The 16,565-nt window shown below is 37.7% G+C and overlaps 1 protein-coding gene across 10 annotated transcripts in view; it reads left to right on the top strand.

Annotated features, from left to right (window-relative positions):
• nrxn3b (neurexin 3b) overlaps window positions 1–16,565 on the top strand; it is a 317,541-nt gene that overhangs the window by 72,835 nt on the left and 228,141 nt on the right. For 5 of the 10 annotated variants that reach the window (XM_051138792.1, XM_051138795.1, XM_051138797.1 and 2 more), the window contains 2 exons: window positions 12,368–12,669; window positions 15,426–15,449. In XM_051138792.1, coding sequence (XP_050994749.1) covers window positions 12,368–12,669; window positions 15,426–15,449 — 326 coding nt within the window. The remainder of the gene's footprint in view (window positions 1–12,367; window positions 12,670–15,425; window positions 15,450–16,565) is intronic. The other 5 variants (XM_051138803.1, XM_051138796.1, XM_051138802.1 and 2 more) reach the window with 1 other exon arrangement.

The raw sequence follows: 16,565 nt of genomic DNA, 5'->3' as shown, positions 1-16,565 counted from the left end.
GTAAACAATGCTTTTCTCAGTTTATCTCAAGCATACACAAGACAGAAGCTTGCCATCCTGTTCTCATTTAATATTTTGGCTTGAGAAAGTCAATATACCGTTCTGCTATTAAAACTTATTATTCTTCCCCTTTATTTGAAACCAAAAGTCAATGTTTTTCAAATATTTTCAGTGTTGTGAACTATATATTTAAAGTTACAATGAAACGCAAGTAGTTCCTTTCTTGTATTTATTTTGAAAAATTGAAAAGCAGGAACTTGGTTCTATGCAAGTTTGCAGGGGCAGGGTTTAAGTTGACTAGAAGTCTGCCATTTTCATTGGACAGCTCAGTTATGACATTTTGATTAAACATTTCAGAGTCAAAATAGCTTTTAAAATAAAAGCACATGAGCAGATAAATTGTTCACAATAAGATCAGTAATATATATTTAGAAAATAGGGTAAATTTTCATTTCATGTTTTTAAGTGCTGTTTGATGACAGCAAGATCACTGAAATGTAAAAACAAGGGAATTGCGCTAATAAATATCTGATGATGACAGATATATATTAGCTAATTAGATAATATCAATAAATACCAATACATGTAAAAAAAAAAAAAACCTTCTGTTGTGGGTAGATAACACACACAGAAATCAAGATGTTTGTATGCTGAGTGTTGTATTTTCTTAATTTTGCTTGTCAAAGAATATTTTTACTCAAAATAATGTAGAGTTATTCACTGAAATATTTTTGCTGTTAGATTTAAAACAAATTCACAATTTGTTGTAACATCCTATTTCACAGGAGTGCACACTAGAAGCAATGGTGATGGATGCACACTGCATGTTAGCTATGATATGGGGCTTTTGTCACAGATTTGAACATTGAAAGGGTCACAAGCTTCAGCGTTTGGCTTTGGCTGCGTTCTTGTGAGTGGATGGAAGCGTTTGGATGGAAGGAGACAGGACAAAAACAAAGAGGCTGCTGGGATAGACACCGCTCACATCTCTGCGTCGCTGCTGACAGCAGAGATAATGGCCAATAAGGCAGTGCACAGTTCTAGATGAGTGATTGGCTCCCAGTACTGTCAGTCATGCTCTAGGGAGCTCTGCTTCACCATCAAGGCCAGAGGGGGGGAGGGGGGTGCAGGGTTGGTGGGGGGTGTCTGGGGGCAGAGACAGTGAGGGACAGAGATAGGCTGTGGGGATGGTTTGGTCTGATGCAGTGGCATGAGATGGACTTCTGAAATGAGGAAGAAAATTCCCCTCTCTACATAATTCAATGTAAATTCATGTTTAATTTGTTGTTTACATGATTTCTGGTATATGGAAGAGTATTCAACATGTTAAACAATTAATGCATGTCTTCGACCTGTGTGTAAAGACCGTAATAAGGGATTTTCTTAGCATCTGAGCAATTCAAGCTTGTATTTGCGAGTCATCCAGGCCTACTACTTCTACAGGCAGTGCACCAAATGACATTATCAAGAGCAGTGGCACTGAATGAGTAAGAAGCCGTTCACACAAGATGCATTCTTGCATTCTAAAGCAGCTAAAGGAGCACGGCGGAACTGAAAAAAAAAGCATGTGTGCTGAGATGTGTTTTTAATTTGACACAGCAAAATAAATAAACTGTAGATGTTGTTGCACATATATTTTAGTCTAAGTGCTTTTGGCATGGAAACTCAGCATTCTGCATCTTTGATCTGTTGTTGCTGCTTAATAAAAGGTTATATGTAATTTTTCTTTAGTGTTTATTGGTTTTTGGGGGTTGTATTGGTTAAATATATCTCTTATGTATAGCACCTATATATCCTTAAGAATTACGTTGGCTATTGGCCATGATGCAGGTAATGCAGGAAACGCTACTAGTCTGATGTTGCAGAGTCAATTTTGGAGTTTTGGCAGTAGGCAGTGAACTTTTTTTGCAGCCTTAAATAGCATTGCATTAGTTGCAGACTCTCGTGCTGGTAGAATTTTAATTTGACTTAACAGAGTGTGCTAGCATCATCAGCCCACTTGACCTTGAGTAATATTTTACAGCAGCACTAAGTGGGCAGACTATGGTTTGGACTGAACAATTTAAATTATGTAACAGTCACTACAGATTCAGTTTTCACATGAATTGCTGCTACAACACATTAATGTTTCGCCACTTTACCACTTTAGATGATCCTGTTTGAGGTTTGGCCATCACTGAATTCTAAAGAGAGTGTGTTAACGGACTGAAATCAGTAATCGCTTTGCTATCAGTCTTACACCGAGCTTGACCATCACTGCATGGCTCCCAGCTCTCTGCATCACTGCCTCTTTTGATGGGATTAGACTCCAGGGACCCTTGCACACCCCCACCCTACCCCTGTCAGTTGTACGTTCATCATTCACCCTGCAAACCACCACCCCCGACACCTGTCGAATGGCGGAACTCAGCTGGACAGGTGGGCCTCCTGCCTCTAACCAACCAGATGACAGTGGGGTGATGAGCTATCAGACCAGAATGCTGCACTAAAGGAAGCACTGCAATAATATGACATCAGGGTTGAACAGAGCTTATTACCATGAAGAGCACCTCTTTTTTGTCTGCTTAAAGGGGCAGCATTCATTTTATTGATGATCACCTTCATGTCGTTCCAAGCTGGTTTGACTGAAAAAAAAGAAAATTCGCGGATTGTGCTTATTGCCCTTTTCCATTACATTACAATGAATGTCACCTGAAGCTTTCAAGCTCCAAAAACATACAAAAAGACCATTTAAATTTCATAGAAGTGGTCCATATGACTTGTGCTATAAAGTCATATAAAACTATATCATAGTTTTTGATAGTGTGTGTGTTTATGTGTTTGTGTATGTGTGGTCTTGTTTTTATATCCTGCTGGGGTCCTAAACCTAAATACACACAGACTCATGGGTAGGGGTACTCCGATTGATCGGCAACCGATCAATTTCGGCCGATAATTCCTTGGGGAAGTTTGATCGGTGGTCTCTAAAAAGGCCGATCTCATAAACCGATCTAAAGCTGATGACACGCCTGCCGTGAGAGGTTTGGTACGACATGCAGTGGCACCGTCTCAGGCGCTTTTTGGCGCAGCTAAAACAATTATAATGCTGAAGGGGAGGTACAATTGATATTTCTTCTTAAATAACTTATCACAAACAGCATGCGCTCTCTCTCTTTCTCTCTCGAAAGTGCGTAAATGGCTTCCAATCACCACATCGCGTCTGACTATAAGCAAGCTGCACAGTTGACACAGGAATTGTTACTTGCACAATAGAATCAGTGTCGCATCATTGCTAAAGTTTGTAAACACCACGTCACATACCTCTGTTTGCAGTGCATAGTTTTTCTGTTCTCATGCTAACGGATTAAAGCGTTCAAGCTGCACACGGTTGCGGTCTAGTACTGCGTTCCAGGAGCTGTATCTGCAGCAGTGTCGAGATCGTTTTCGCACAGAGTCTGTGCTGCACGCGCAGAATTAAAGTGAGTGAGAGAGAGAGAGAGAGAGATAGAGAGAGAGACAAAAAAAATCAGTATCTTTGGTCCTTTTAAATTGAACAGAAGACACCAAGCCGACTTCAAAGAACTAACCGCGTCTGCGTCTGAACCAAAAAGCTGCGCTTGAACACACTACATATACTACAGCTGACTGCAAACTACAATGTGTGTTCTGCGCTTGTGTGTAAGGAAGTAACTGTCTATATTAGCAGGTGTCAATAGTCAATATTCATCATTCAAAATGAGAAACCGAAACAAAGATATACAAGATATTCAATTAAACAAATAAGATGAAAATATATAGGTTGTCATTTATTTATTATGAAAAATTATCCAGCATTAAATATTTGTTAGTTGCAAATGTATGTGAATCTCTAGGATTAGCAGTTAATTTGAAGGTGGAATTAGAGTCTATCTGTTCAGAAGTGTTTTCAGTCAATAGGATGACAATTAGGTTTATGCCCTGTTTTATTTAAAGAACAGGGATCTATTAAAGTCTGATCATGTTTGTGAAAGTGAATCATGGCACAAACAAAGGAGATCTCAGAGGACATCAGAAAAAGAGTTGTTGTTGCTCATCAGGCTGGACAAGGTTACAAAACCATCTCTAAAGAGTTTGGACTTCACAAATCCACAGTCAGACAGATTGTGTACAAATGGAAGAAATTCAAGACCACAGTTACCCTCCCCAGAAATGGTCAACCAACAAAGATCACTCCAAAGCAAGATCGGAATAGTTTCCGAGGTTGCAAAAAAAACAAACAAACAAACAAAAAAAACAGGATAACTTCTAAGCAACTGAAGGCCTTTCTCACATTGGTTAATGTTGAAGTTCATGAGTCCATCATCAGGAGAACAATGAACAACCATGGTGTGCCATGGCAGGGTTGCAAGGAGAAAGCCACAACTCTCCAAAAAAAACTGCCCGTCTGCAGTTTGATAAAGATCGTGTGGACAAGTCAGAAGGCTGTTGGAGAAATGCTTTGTGGACGGATGAGACCAAAATATAATTTTTGGTTTAAATAAAAAGTGTTATGTTTGGAGAAAGATGCATTTCAGCATAAGAAGAATCTTATCCCATCTGTGAAACGTGGTGGTAGTATCATGGTTTGGGCCTGTTTTGCTGCATGTGGGCCAGGACAACTTGCCATCATTGATGAAACAATAAATTCTGAATTATACCAGCAAATTCTAAAGGAAAATGTCAGGACATCCGTCCATGAACTAAAATCTAAAGAGAAAGTGGGTCATGCAGCAAGACAACGACCCCAAGCTCACAAGGCATTCTACCAAAAAAAATGGTTAAACAAGAACAAAGGTAATGTTTTGGAATGGTCGAAAAAAGTCCAGACCTTAATCCAATTAAAATGTTGTGGAAGGACCTGAAGCAAGCAGTTCTTAAGGAGGAAACCCACCAACATCACAGGGTTTAAGTGTATCTGTACTAAAGAATGGGCTAAAATTCCTACTCACTAAAAAATGTTGGGTTAAAAATAACCCAACTAGTAACCCAACTATGGGTTGGTATAACACCTTCCCATCTATGGGTTATTTTAACCCAATGAATTGGGTTAAAATCCAGTTGGGTTAAAAGTAACCCAACAGTTGAGTTAATTATTTAGATTCATTTATATCAGTTTTTATTTAATTATTTACTTATTTTTTAATAAAAATACACTATAACACTACTTTGTTTTCAAATAAATATTTTATTTAAATATGCAAATAATTTTTTTACAAATATATTTTTAAATGTAAAACAGTCATACTGCAAATGTTTACAAAATAAGTGTACAAGAATGTGAAAATATAATACATTCAAAACACACAAATATGATTTTTGGCATGAAAGAAAATGTGATAATTTTGACCCATACAATGCAATTTTGGCTATTTCTGCAAATGTACCCATAAAACTTATGATTGGTTTTGTTGTCCATGGTCATAAATGTGTATCAGTTCATATTCATTTATATCAACACATACACAAATGTGCACAAATACAACAAACATAACATACAAACCTTTATCAATAAAACAAAAATAAAAAATCATAAACACAATTAATAATAATAACAATAATAATAATCATAAAACAAAGTAAATCTGCTGGCTGCTGGAGTTGCTGATAATCAGCAACATAAAAAGTTTTTACTGATCAATAAATACAAAGTTTCTAAGGAAGAGGTAATGTGTTGAAAGAACTCCTGGAATATTAAAGACTGTGCTGCAAATGGGTGCAGGGGGCTTTGGGTAGTTGATGTCATACATGTAGAAATGTTTGAAACACAGATCCACTGCTTGTAGTAAGGTCTTCTGTTCCACTGCTTCACCGTTGAAAATGCTAAAAACCTGGGAGGAGTTCTTGGAATTAGTGCAGCAATGCTGGTGTCATCCGGTCGCATAAAACTTCCTTCACTGACTCCTCACTGAATGTAAATAAACCATAAAAACACATTTAGTGTTATTACAATTAGTGCTCGCTTTCCAAACAGCTGACGCTTGCCCTGTTTTGAGCAGCAGGCGTCGCCGTTGTGTCACGAACGATTGGAAGCGGTGAATCATTTTGCGAAGCGATTCGTTTAATTGATTCGAAACTTTGAAAAGCTTCGTTTCTCCCATCACGTCTTTCTTTTGGGAAAATCTGATTATTTTTAGACTTTCTTTTAAACAGAGAATTCGCCGAATTTGAGCGCATCTCTCTGAGCTGCCGCTGAGCGAACGTTACGTGCTGGACCGAAGTTGAATGGTCCGTGCGGCGCGGTTCAAATGAACACCAATGTTTCATTTAGCATTAGCCATTTCCCATATACAACGTTAAATGTGATAATCATTAGTGCGACCAAACAAACTGTAGTCAGAAACCGTATGTCTAGAACCCTTCATCAGCTGTAAAATAATATTAACCCTGTAGTAATGGTAGACGGTGATTTCAGTAACATAAGTACTCCTATATACATTTCACCATACATTATTAACGTTAGGTCACTGTTATACATCTCTAAACAGTTTTACAACTTTCTGCTAATTTTTATTTACTTTATTACTGCTAGCGACCTAACTGGGACAGCTAAGTTAACTTTAACGTTTAGTTATTCATTTACAATCGAGATCATTCTCTGCGGTAGCGTTACAATACACTGACTAAAGGAAACTACAACTTCGTTAAAAAACAAACATACAACAACAAAAGTTCAATTTTGAAGTGCATTTCACGTTCTTCTTATAAGTATAATGTTATAAGAGTTATTAAAACCCTATTACTTACCTCATACTGATGCAGCAGCAGCTTCTTCTGTCGTCAGTCACCGTCGTCCGTTAAAATTTGAACTGTCGCCGCGGGAACCAGTTAAACTGAACGCTGGGTTATTATTAAAAACAACCCAACGATGTTTAAAAAATACCCCAACGTTTTAGAAAATAACCCAACATAGTGACCCAATATGTGCAACCCATCTATTGGGTTAAAAAAATAACCCATCTATTTTTACTGTGTACAAGCTGTTGTGCAGGACTGATCAGCAGGGTCACTACAAAAGTATTCACATACTTTTGCACCCCTCAAATATTTAACACTGGATAGTTTTTCTCAATAGCTAAATGACAAAGTATATATTTTTGTCTTGTTTGTTTGATTGGATTCTCTTTGTCAACTTAAAGAACTTGTGTAAAAATCTGATGATGTTTTGCATTATATTTATGCAGAAATATAGAAAATTCTAAAGGGTTCACAAACGTTCAAGCAGCACTGTATATGAAATGAAAACGAAGCGCTTGCTTACAATTTTGAATATCAGTTATGCTGATTACTTAATTCATGTTAAGCAGCTCAGGTTGTTAAGAAAATATTTGAAGGTATCCTAGGGTAAGATAACGTAACATTAGAGCAGCCTTCTGTCTGTGCCGTTTTGACTTGCTTAATTTCATCACTTTAGATTTAATAACTGTGCACTTTATCGCTGAACTGAATATCCAGAGTTCTCAGTTTCACCGACGGCTCCAATGTAAGCCAACGTGTGAATGCCTCAAAAACTAGCCTGACAGATGCTCACAGACAGCCCAACATTACGACAACCGAGCTTGGTTTGTCCCTTGATTTGTCCCGGCCTTTAAATATTATAGCAAGGTTTGATTCCCAGGGAATTAATAAACCAATCAAATGTGAATGGAACGTAAGTCATTTTAGATAAAAAATATCTGCTAGATGTTGTATTGGTGCAAAATATTTATTTCTTTTTTTTTCTGTCTATACATTATCTCTCTAAATGCAGACACCAAAGGTATTCTCACACTAACCGGCTCCCTCCACACATGAGCGTCATCAGAGATGTTACCAGTTTGTTTACGGTTGAATTTGACACAACAAAGCACAGCCAGCATCATTGCTTCCTGCCTCTACACATCTTGTTTTCCAGTAGGGCTGCATTAGCTGGCAGGTTGGTGTACGGTCACCCTTGAGACCTGCCCACTCTCATTCACAGCACACCATTTCTGCACATGACTGATTCTAAGCTCGCTTTTTCCGGTCCTGATTCATCAGCATGTAGGAGGCTTCCAGAATCGCTTCCCACTCTTAAGTCGTGCTCCGGCATTGTCATGCAGAAATTAGCCTTCTATTTTTAGCCTGATATCTGCAGTGCTTGTGTTAGAGGATGCTGGATGCAGTTTGGAGGCACGGTGGGGCACGTTACACCGCTGGCTGCTGCCACTGCGGATTCTTCACGCCACATTACCGAAGCCAGTAGCGGGCCTGCTTCCTAGATGACTAAATCTGTAGCAGCGTTAAGAGTGCGAAAACAACCCTCCGACAGACTGAAAACACATCCAGACAAAGAGCACATAGTGTCTAGCTTTAAATGGTGACTTTTTTTGGATGGAAATTGACTGATGTGTCTGTGGAAGCCACAAGATTTGAACTCATGTTTAGAACTACACTAACTCAGAAGATCCACCAATCAGAGCTAATTTGAGTGTTACCATGGAAGCAATATGTCCACTCTGGGAAAGCTTTACAAATGAAATAAGTCCCGCTATAGTCTCAAACTACCTAGGTACAGTATTTGTACAGAACCAGATATTTTGCAATAACCGTTGCTTTTAAGTGTCACAAGATCCTTAAGAAATCATTGTAATATTATGATTTTCATTTCTTAATATTATCAATATAGTTAATATTTGTGAAATACCTGGGTAGTCTGGAGCCAGTGTTATTAAAAATTGGTCACCGCTGCACTTTTTTTAAGGGGACTTTTACGTCAAGACAGTGGTGAGATCAATGCAAGAGGAAGGGAGTGTGGGGTTGGGAAATGTTGCAAGCCAGATTCAAACTTTCATTAGTTACTTGAGCACCAAACTTAAAAACCATGTGTGATTTTCACTAGTTCAGAAAGACAAGCCATTAATTTGACCTTCTTGTTCAGGGTGTTTTAGGGTGAAAGAGCGCTCCCTGGTGGTAGCAGGGTCATCCCCTTGCAAGGAATGGCTTTAGTGCTGCCAAGCTAAATGTCAGAGCTGACGTGGATCAGGGACATGTAAATGAGGTAGCTAATTGCCTCCATTGGATTTTGAAATCAAAGCTTGGTACACTGAGCTGCAAACTGAGCAGTGGAGAAAATTAAACTTCCCCTGCGAATGACAATCAATGTAAAATGAACAGAATGCAAAGCAAGCACTGTTTCTTTCTCTTCCACTTTAGCAGATCATTATTCTATTTCAGATACTGCACGAATGTGTTGTTCTGGTCTGTGAGGAAATTCAACATTGATTCACTGTATCAATAACCCAACTGCATTCATTAATTTAACCTGGTAATAAAGCTAATATTTGCTTTGCTCCTGTGTTCTGTAAAATATTACCATGGTTTTAAAATATTTAACAGGTTTTATTGAAAAAAAAAAGGCTCTTGTGTAGGATACTATAAATAATTTAGTTTGTTTGATTGACTGTTATGGTGATTAGTGTTACTTTCGGCTGTTAACTATTTTTTACCCCCAGACAGTGTTATTATCAATCTGTTATTGAACTTTAATTTTTAATTTTAGTTTGAATTTATCTTTTTTTAGTACTTTAGTTTCTTACATTTTGTTCATAAAAAAAGTTCAACTTGCATTGCAAGTTCAGTTGCATATTTCAGCATAGTTGCATATTTATATATTGCTTAAAATTGTTTATATTTTTTTTAGTAAGTCATGATTCCTATGCAGTCTTAAGGCAATTGACCACCACTTCAGCTGAATGCGGTTGTGTCTCAGTGGAAATAACTTGTGTAAGAGCTCCCCTGAGTAAGTGACATCGGATCAGGCCCTCTGTAGATGACCCTGATAAGGCTGAGTTGAGATGTAACTGTGATACAGCATTGCTGGAGAGACTCTGTCCCTCCTGGAGACCCTGTGAGATCACATGAGATCAGACGTTAAGAGAGACTGCTGTGGAAAAACAGCAAGTTACTGATACCTGTGTTGACCCATCAAAGCTATTGGGAAATCTAACATCAAGTGTGGCCCTTATGAGAATATTCAGAGTATTTATTTTAGCAGCTTTGGGTAGACTAAGCAAATATGAGAGAATTCATTTCCCTCAACACCTCTGAATCAATAAGTTATTGCTTTTAATATTTATTCTGCACAACCTTGCAATGCCTGCATGCAGTAATAATTTAGTAAAAGTAATAATACCATGTTTCAAAGATATTGGAAATCCATATAAGGTTAGGCCGATTTGTAATGTACTGTATTACCTCAGAGGAAACATGTCTGTCGTGTATGTGTTTGACTATGTTGCTGAAGCATGTACATATTGCTATGGTTTCTGAAATATATTTGTTATTAGTTGTTTGTTAGCATTCTATTAATCTTATTGTAAATTGCAACTTTGGTTCATGGACCAAAATATTTGACCATTAATTATTAACTCCTGACCGTCAAACTATTCTTTGACAGTTTGATAGTTTTCATAGTACTTAAAGTAGTAGTAATTAATGATAATTAATCATTACCTGAACCAGGTGCACACTTCCGACTTTACTGACGTATTTCTAACTATACTGAATAGCGGACATGGGTTTTATTTTTATGTTCCTACTCTGTGTCTCTCACTTGCAGCAAACTAACATTTAGAATGTTAGTTGTTAAAGATATTCTGTCCAAGCCATTAAACTGACATCATCAGAGTAAGAATGTCATTTCAGAGCGGAAGCAAATATTCAGATTTTGATTAAAGATACATTTTTTTTTTTTTTTTTCTCAGAGGATTAACCTGCACGAAAATGTGCACTGTGGTTCTTGGCAGAATTACTGATTAACGCTGCCACCCAAATGCCACGCTGCCTCTGAAAGGCACTTCAGCACAATCATGGCTGCCATACTGAAGGGTCATTCCAAACTAAAGCCACATCAAACGGCCCTTCGGAGTGAAGGTTTTTAGTGAATATCACTAATGAACTGAGCTCTAATGATTCTTTGCACATGTTTAATTGCAGGGCAGTGGCACCTCCTTAATTAGCTTGGCAAGATGACGCAAAAGTGCATTATAAAGAATAGTCCCATGCACCCTTCATGACTTCAAAGTTCTCACTTATGCAATAATAATCACCTCCTGTATTTCATTGATTGAACAAACCAAAAAAAAGCAAAGCTGCACCCAAAATTTTATACTGTATAAAGTATTTTCTATAAATCCAATCTTGGTGTATTCTTTACAAAGGAAGTAGACACATTCCATTCTTCAGGGAATGTTTTGATAGCACCAAAGAGTCAAAGAGTTACACTTTCTGTGGAAATTTACATACTAAAGCCAGAATATTTGAAGTACTTTCACCTTTAATCCATCCATTCTCTGAAGGGCCAACGTCCTCCAGAGTTTAACTCCAACCTGCCCTAACACACCTGTCTGGAAGTTTCTAGTAAACATACAGACAGTGGTTAGTTCTAGGCAGAACACAGAGCGAGAATGAATTTGTGGCAACAATCCGTTCCAATTGTAAAATCTGTTTTATAATTGTTCCTCAAGCTCGATTTGCTTACTCAGGCTTTCATTGTATCATGGCGTAAAACACATCCTTCACAAAAAGCTTAACTTGCCCTTTCCTCTTCATCTCAGTTTTATCTTAAGCTTTCCATTACTTTTTTCCTTTCTCTGTCTCTGTCACTCCCACAACCCCATCTTACTTCTCTGCTTTCTTCCCATCCTGTTTTCACTTGTTCTCTCTCCTCCCTTTCCTTTCTGTCCCTGTAATTTGCTCAGAGGGGAGCTGACAGTGAGTTCTGATACATCCTTTAGCAAGCCGAAATTCTAGGGAAGAGAACAGCTAGCATGAAAGAAACAAGCCCTCACAGATTTATGAAGACATTTGCCATTGTTCTTTCTTTACTGGAGGGTAATTTGCAAATAGCAATGTCACACTTCAAATGTTGGATACGGAAATAAGCTTCCTCTGCCAAGAGGCACTGGGACTCAAATCGTGAAAAACACTTGAGGCCTCATCAGCAGGACATTTTGCTATAAAATAAAAACAAAACTTATAGAAAGGTTGTTTCTTAAAGGGTTACATCAAAGACATCAGTGCAGAATTTACTGCTTCCCTGTGCAGGCTAATTCAGGATATGAGGTGAAAGTGAAAGGTCTTTGCGAGAGAGCGCCAATGTGAATTCATGCTCTGCTGCTTCACTTTAGCGCTCTGACAAAGCTCCCACAATCCCACTCTGTCTGCATCTACCTCAGAAACTTCAGGGAAATCTTGGTTTTAATACTGACAGAACTTTCTGTGTCTGTTACAGAATCATCGTTTTTAATGTTCGTTGTTCAACGGCCAACATCAACATTAATTTCACGGATTTTCAAGTTCACTTATTGAAAGCAAAAATTAACATGCTCATTTTTTTCTTGATTGTTTTCAGCACGCGAGGACAATGTGGCAACATTCCGGGGTTCGGAATACTTCTGCTATGACTTGTCTCAGAATCCTATCCAGAGTAGCAGTGATGAGATCACTCTGTCCTTCAAAACTTGGCAACGCAACGGTCTCATCCTCCACACGGGCAAGTCGGCAGACTACGTTAACCTAGCGCTGAAGGACGGCGCCGTTTCGCTGGTCATCAACTTGGGCTCAGGAGCCTTTGAGGCTATCGTTGAGCCTGTCAATGGAAAGTTCAATGACAACGCCTGGCATGACATCAAAGTGACACGCAACCTGAGACAGGTAATCACTAGACGACAGCCACTCTTAAGACTACTCACAGCTAGCTGGAGAACTAGTTCATGTTCTACTTCAAATATATGTATGTTGCATCTGGTTTATAATCAGATAGTTATTTTTGGAACTGTCATTATTTAATTAAGGGTGAATTTAGTTGCATTGTAATTTGTTAGCTCGTTTCAGAATAATGAAAGAGTATGTTCTTATTTCCTCCTGTGTTTTCAAACCTTGAAGTCTTTTATCTCTGTTACCTGACTTGGTTTAACACTCAAGGGCTTCAGACAACTTAAAGCTTGACTTCAAATCCTTTCACTCTATGCTCCAAAGCTCTACAAGTGTCAGCGAACTTTCAAAGTTTTAGCTTAGGAATCACCTTGCTACACTTTAGACAGTGGTCGACAGTTATTTTACTTCAACTTAGACTTTTAGGCAAAGCACATGGAAATCTAAGCCAGCAGTTTGTTTACAATCATTTTTTTTTTTTTACTAAAGAGACTAGGAGCCTCATTTATAGACACACCTAAAAATGTTACATTAACATACAATAATTCCTAAATGTTCCTAAAACGCTTTACAAAACATCTGTATGCATGAAAACATATTTCTAAATCCATTCTGCTTTATTATTGCAAATAATATTAAGTATTGTGCAGACTTAAAAAGGAGCAGAATTCAGCTACAGAATACCCTCAGATATCTTTTTATGGTGAGATATGCAACAATAAAAAGCATAAAAGTCTAATAAACAACATTTGGAGCCTAACTTTTACAACTTATCCTAATCAGTGATTCAATTTGAAATTGCATTTTCAAAAACTTTCAAGTAAGAGCTACTTGATTTAGCCTGCCAGTTATGACACAATGCTCACATACATGCTCATTCTTTTTCTGCTGTTCTGTACTGCTCTCTCTTCACATTTTTAAAACCATTTATTCTCATAATACTACTTCAAAATATTCTTCTCCTTGCTCTTAAAATGTTTGAGCATAGTCATAGCTGTGCATGCTTTACAGTGTGGCCTTCTCATTCCAAAAGCCTAGTATATTGGAAATAAAGCAAATAAAATCAGAAATGGCACTCAGGCACATTGCATGTTAACTTAATGACTAATGAAAAAAAAAACAATAAGTGTATTACGTTTACATATAATAATACTAGAATTATTAACATTTGACATTTTTTACTGTACATCTAAATATTGTCAGGTAAGTTTTCCCTTTATAAATTTGAAGAGTCTTTCTAACATCCGATTTGTTTCTCACTTTTAAAGTGGAATGAAAGGATGGTATTGGATAGTATGTGGGTTTTATAAATGAGGCCCCAAGTGTTCTCTTGTACATGATAAATTACCATCAGTGAGAGTGTTTCGTATGTGCTGGCCAGCTGTATGTTCATGGATTGGGTCTTCAGTGAGATCATGCTTGATTTGTTTGGCTGACCTTAAACTTCACTGGCAGGTGAGAGAGATTTATATGGAGTGAAAATATGATGAGGGCTTGACAAGTAAGTGCTTCTTTTCATGTCACTACTTTGTTCAGACTGGTAAAAAGATATAGCACAACCCTCATGGGATGTATTCAGACTAGTGTATGAGCTGACAGACTGAAGGAACTCTCTCTCTCTCTCTCTCTCTCTCTCTCTCTCTCCTTCTGTCTTTCGCTTTCTCTAATTCATGGGCATTGCTATTTTAAAAACTAGTGGGGATATTTTGGTTGTGACATCACAAAGTAGTGGAGCCTTAGCTCACGGATACCATTTAGATAATTTAAAATGGTCTGTTAAATTAGTTTTTAAATAAACATTTGAATATGCTGCAAATGCTTTTGTCTCTATGCAGAATTTGTATGTTATTTCCTTTATGACTAATAAAAAAAAATAATTAAATGAATTAAAAACTACTGAAGTAATGGATCTACCTATTTCACTAAAGATTTTTTTTCAGTGTTTCAAACACACACAGACTTGCTGTGTTTTTAAGTTCTCATAACAAAGGGATTTGATGGAGCAGTCTTTCTTGCTGATCACGACATATTTACTTAAACTGATATCTTGGTATCTCAACCTTGATATCTGTGCTTAGCTACTGTCGCTCCAATTTTTTTGTTACGATTTCCTTAAAATGTATAGCAAGCAACAATAAAACATTTTCAAAACTGACTAGCAAGTTTGGAGACACATTTTCTTGACATACTGTCTTAAAATGGTAACAATCATGGTGTAATGGTCACAAACTACATGATGCAATTGCATGCAAGACTAAAGGTGTGAAGTAGTGCTTTTAAAGACGCAACTTGTCTGAGAGGCTTTTATCATGCTAAACACATAGCAAGCTAAGGACAGCACACCATCGGCAGGCTAACTAAAACACTACCGCTGAAATCTAAAATTAGTCAGCAATCTTTCTCACTAATTGTCTAGTCGGTTGTTTGGCAACTAGTCAAATAGTCAACCGCCGTGACCCATCTCTGTTGGCCACATGTCCCAACTGTTAATAACGCCTATGCTCTCATTATACTCTTCCTCTTTAATCTCTCTTTCCCTTCCTGTTTCTCACATCTCGGGAAGAAACAGTTTTTTGGGACTAACACTTTTCATTCATGGGATCATTTTTATTACTAACCTGTTTCTAACCAAACTAATGTACTAACACCCTGAATCTTCATCATTAATTTCTTTCTATTTTAATTTCGTCCATTTATTAACAACCGTTCTGTTCACTATTGTTTTGATTTCCTTTCTTCCCCCTTCTTCCTGAAAGCACTCAGGCATTGGACACGCTATGGTAAACAAACTACATTGTCTGGTAGATATCATTCTTATTGTCCTTTTTTGGTTTGCCGTGTGTCCCTCTCCCTTTCTTTCTTTTTCTTTGAGTTTCATTCTAGACACTCTTTTCAAAAAATGAGGAAATGGGTTTGTATTACCAGGACTTTCCACATTTCCCTCCCTTTACCCCCCTCTCAAACCTCCCTCCCTTCTTTTACAGTTTTGTTTTTTATTTATGTATTTATTTATTTATTTTTTATCAAGCTGGCTTTTACGTCCTCACGTTAACGTTATGTAGAGATTCACATCCTCACTGGGACTCTCACAGGAACTAGTAAAATGTTTTTCTCCCCACACCAAGCCTCCACATTTTTTGCGAGGACTGTCGGCAATAACTGACAGAGGATTTCCAAGAATGTCCACAAGGGAAATTTCCACCTTGCAGAGCCTCCCGAAAATAAACAAACACACAAGAGAAACCTAAGAACTCTGGGAACTCTGGCAGTTGATACCTCTACAACACTCATGGCATGTCCTCATCTCCACCATCTCATTCACCTCATATATCACTGCGACTAACACTACATTCAATTTATCACTCCACTTCCACCCAGATCCCTTGTGTGTGTCTGCCGCATGTTGTTTTCTGTGCCGTGTGTCTTGTTGCATGGCCTTCCTGCTTCTTCTTTAAGTTCTGCATGGGTGCTTGCTGATTGGCTGTTGTGGCTTTGCTCCTCCCCCTTTTCACTGAACCAATGAAATCGATCCTTCCCATGTTTATTCAGTATGACCTTTTGAAAAAGGATAAAATATTTGATTTTTCCAGTGGTTAATGCCTTCCTTTAATGCATGCATGTTCAAGTCTTGGTATGTGTCTGAACGTCTGTTTATATGTTTGAATGAGTGTGTGACAAAGTAGCGTAACCCCTAAAACTAAAACAAGTACAAATAATTTGTCCTTGGTTTTAACATTTACTAACCCTAATTAGTAATATTCCAAACCAGATAAGAATTCATTTTCTTAACCCATCAAAGATGAAGAAAATATTCATCAGCAATATTTTCTTTACCTGTCCTGTGAACCTATACTAAACTATCACCAATAAATCTTATCCAGACCAATGGTCCAGAG

Source organism: Labeo rohita, chromosome 20 (genome assembly GCF_022985175.1).
Source record: "Labeo rohita strain BAU-BD-2019 chromosome 20, IGBB_LRoh.1.0, whole genome shotgun sequence".
Classification (NCBI taxonomy): Eukaryota; Metazoa; Chordata; class Actinopteri; order Cypriniformes; family Cyprinidae; genus Labeo; species Labeo rohita.
This window is presented reverse-complemented; position numbering and strand designations above follow the sequence as displayed.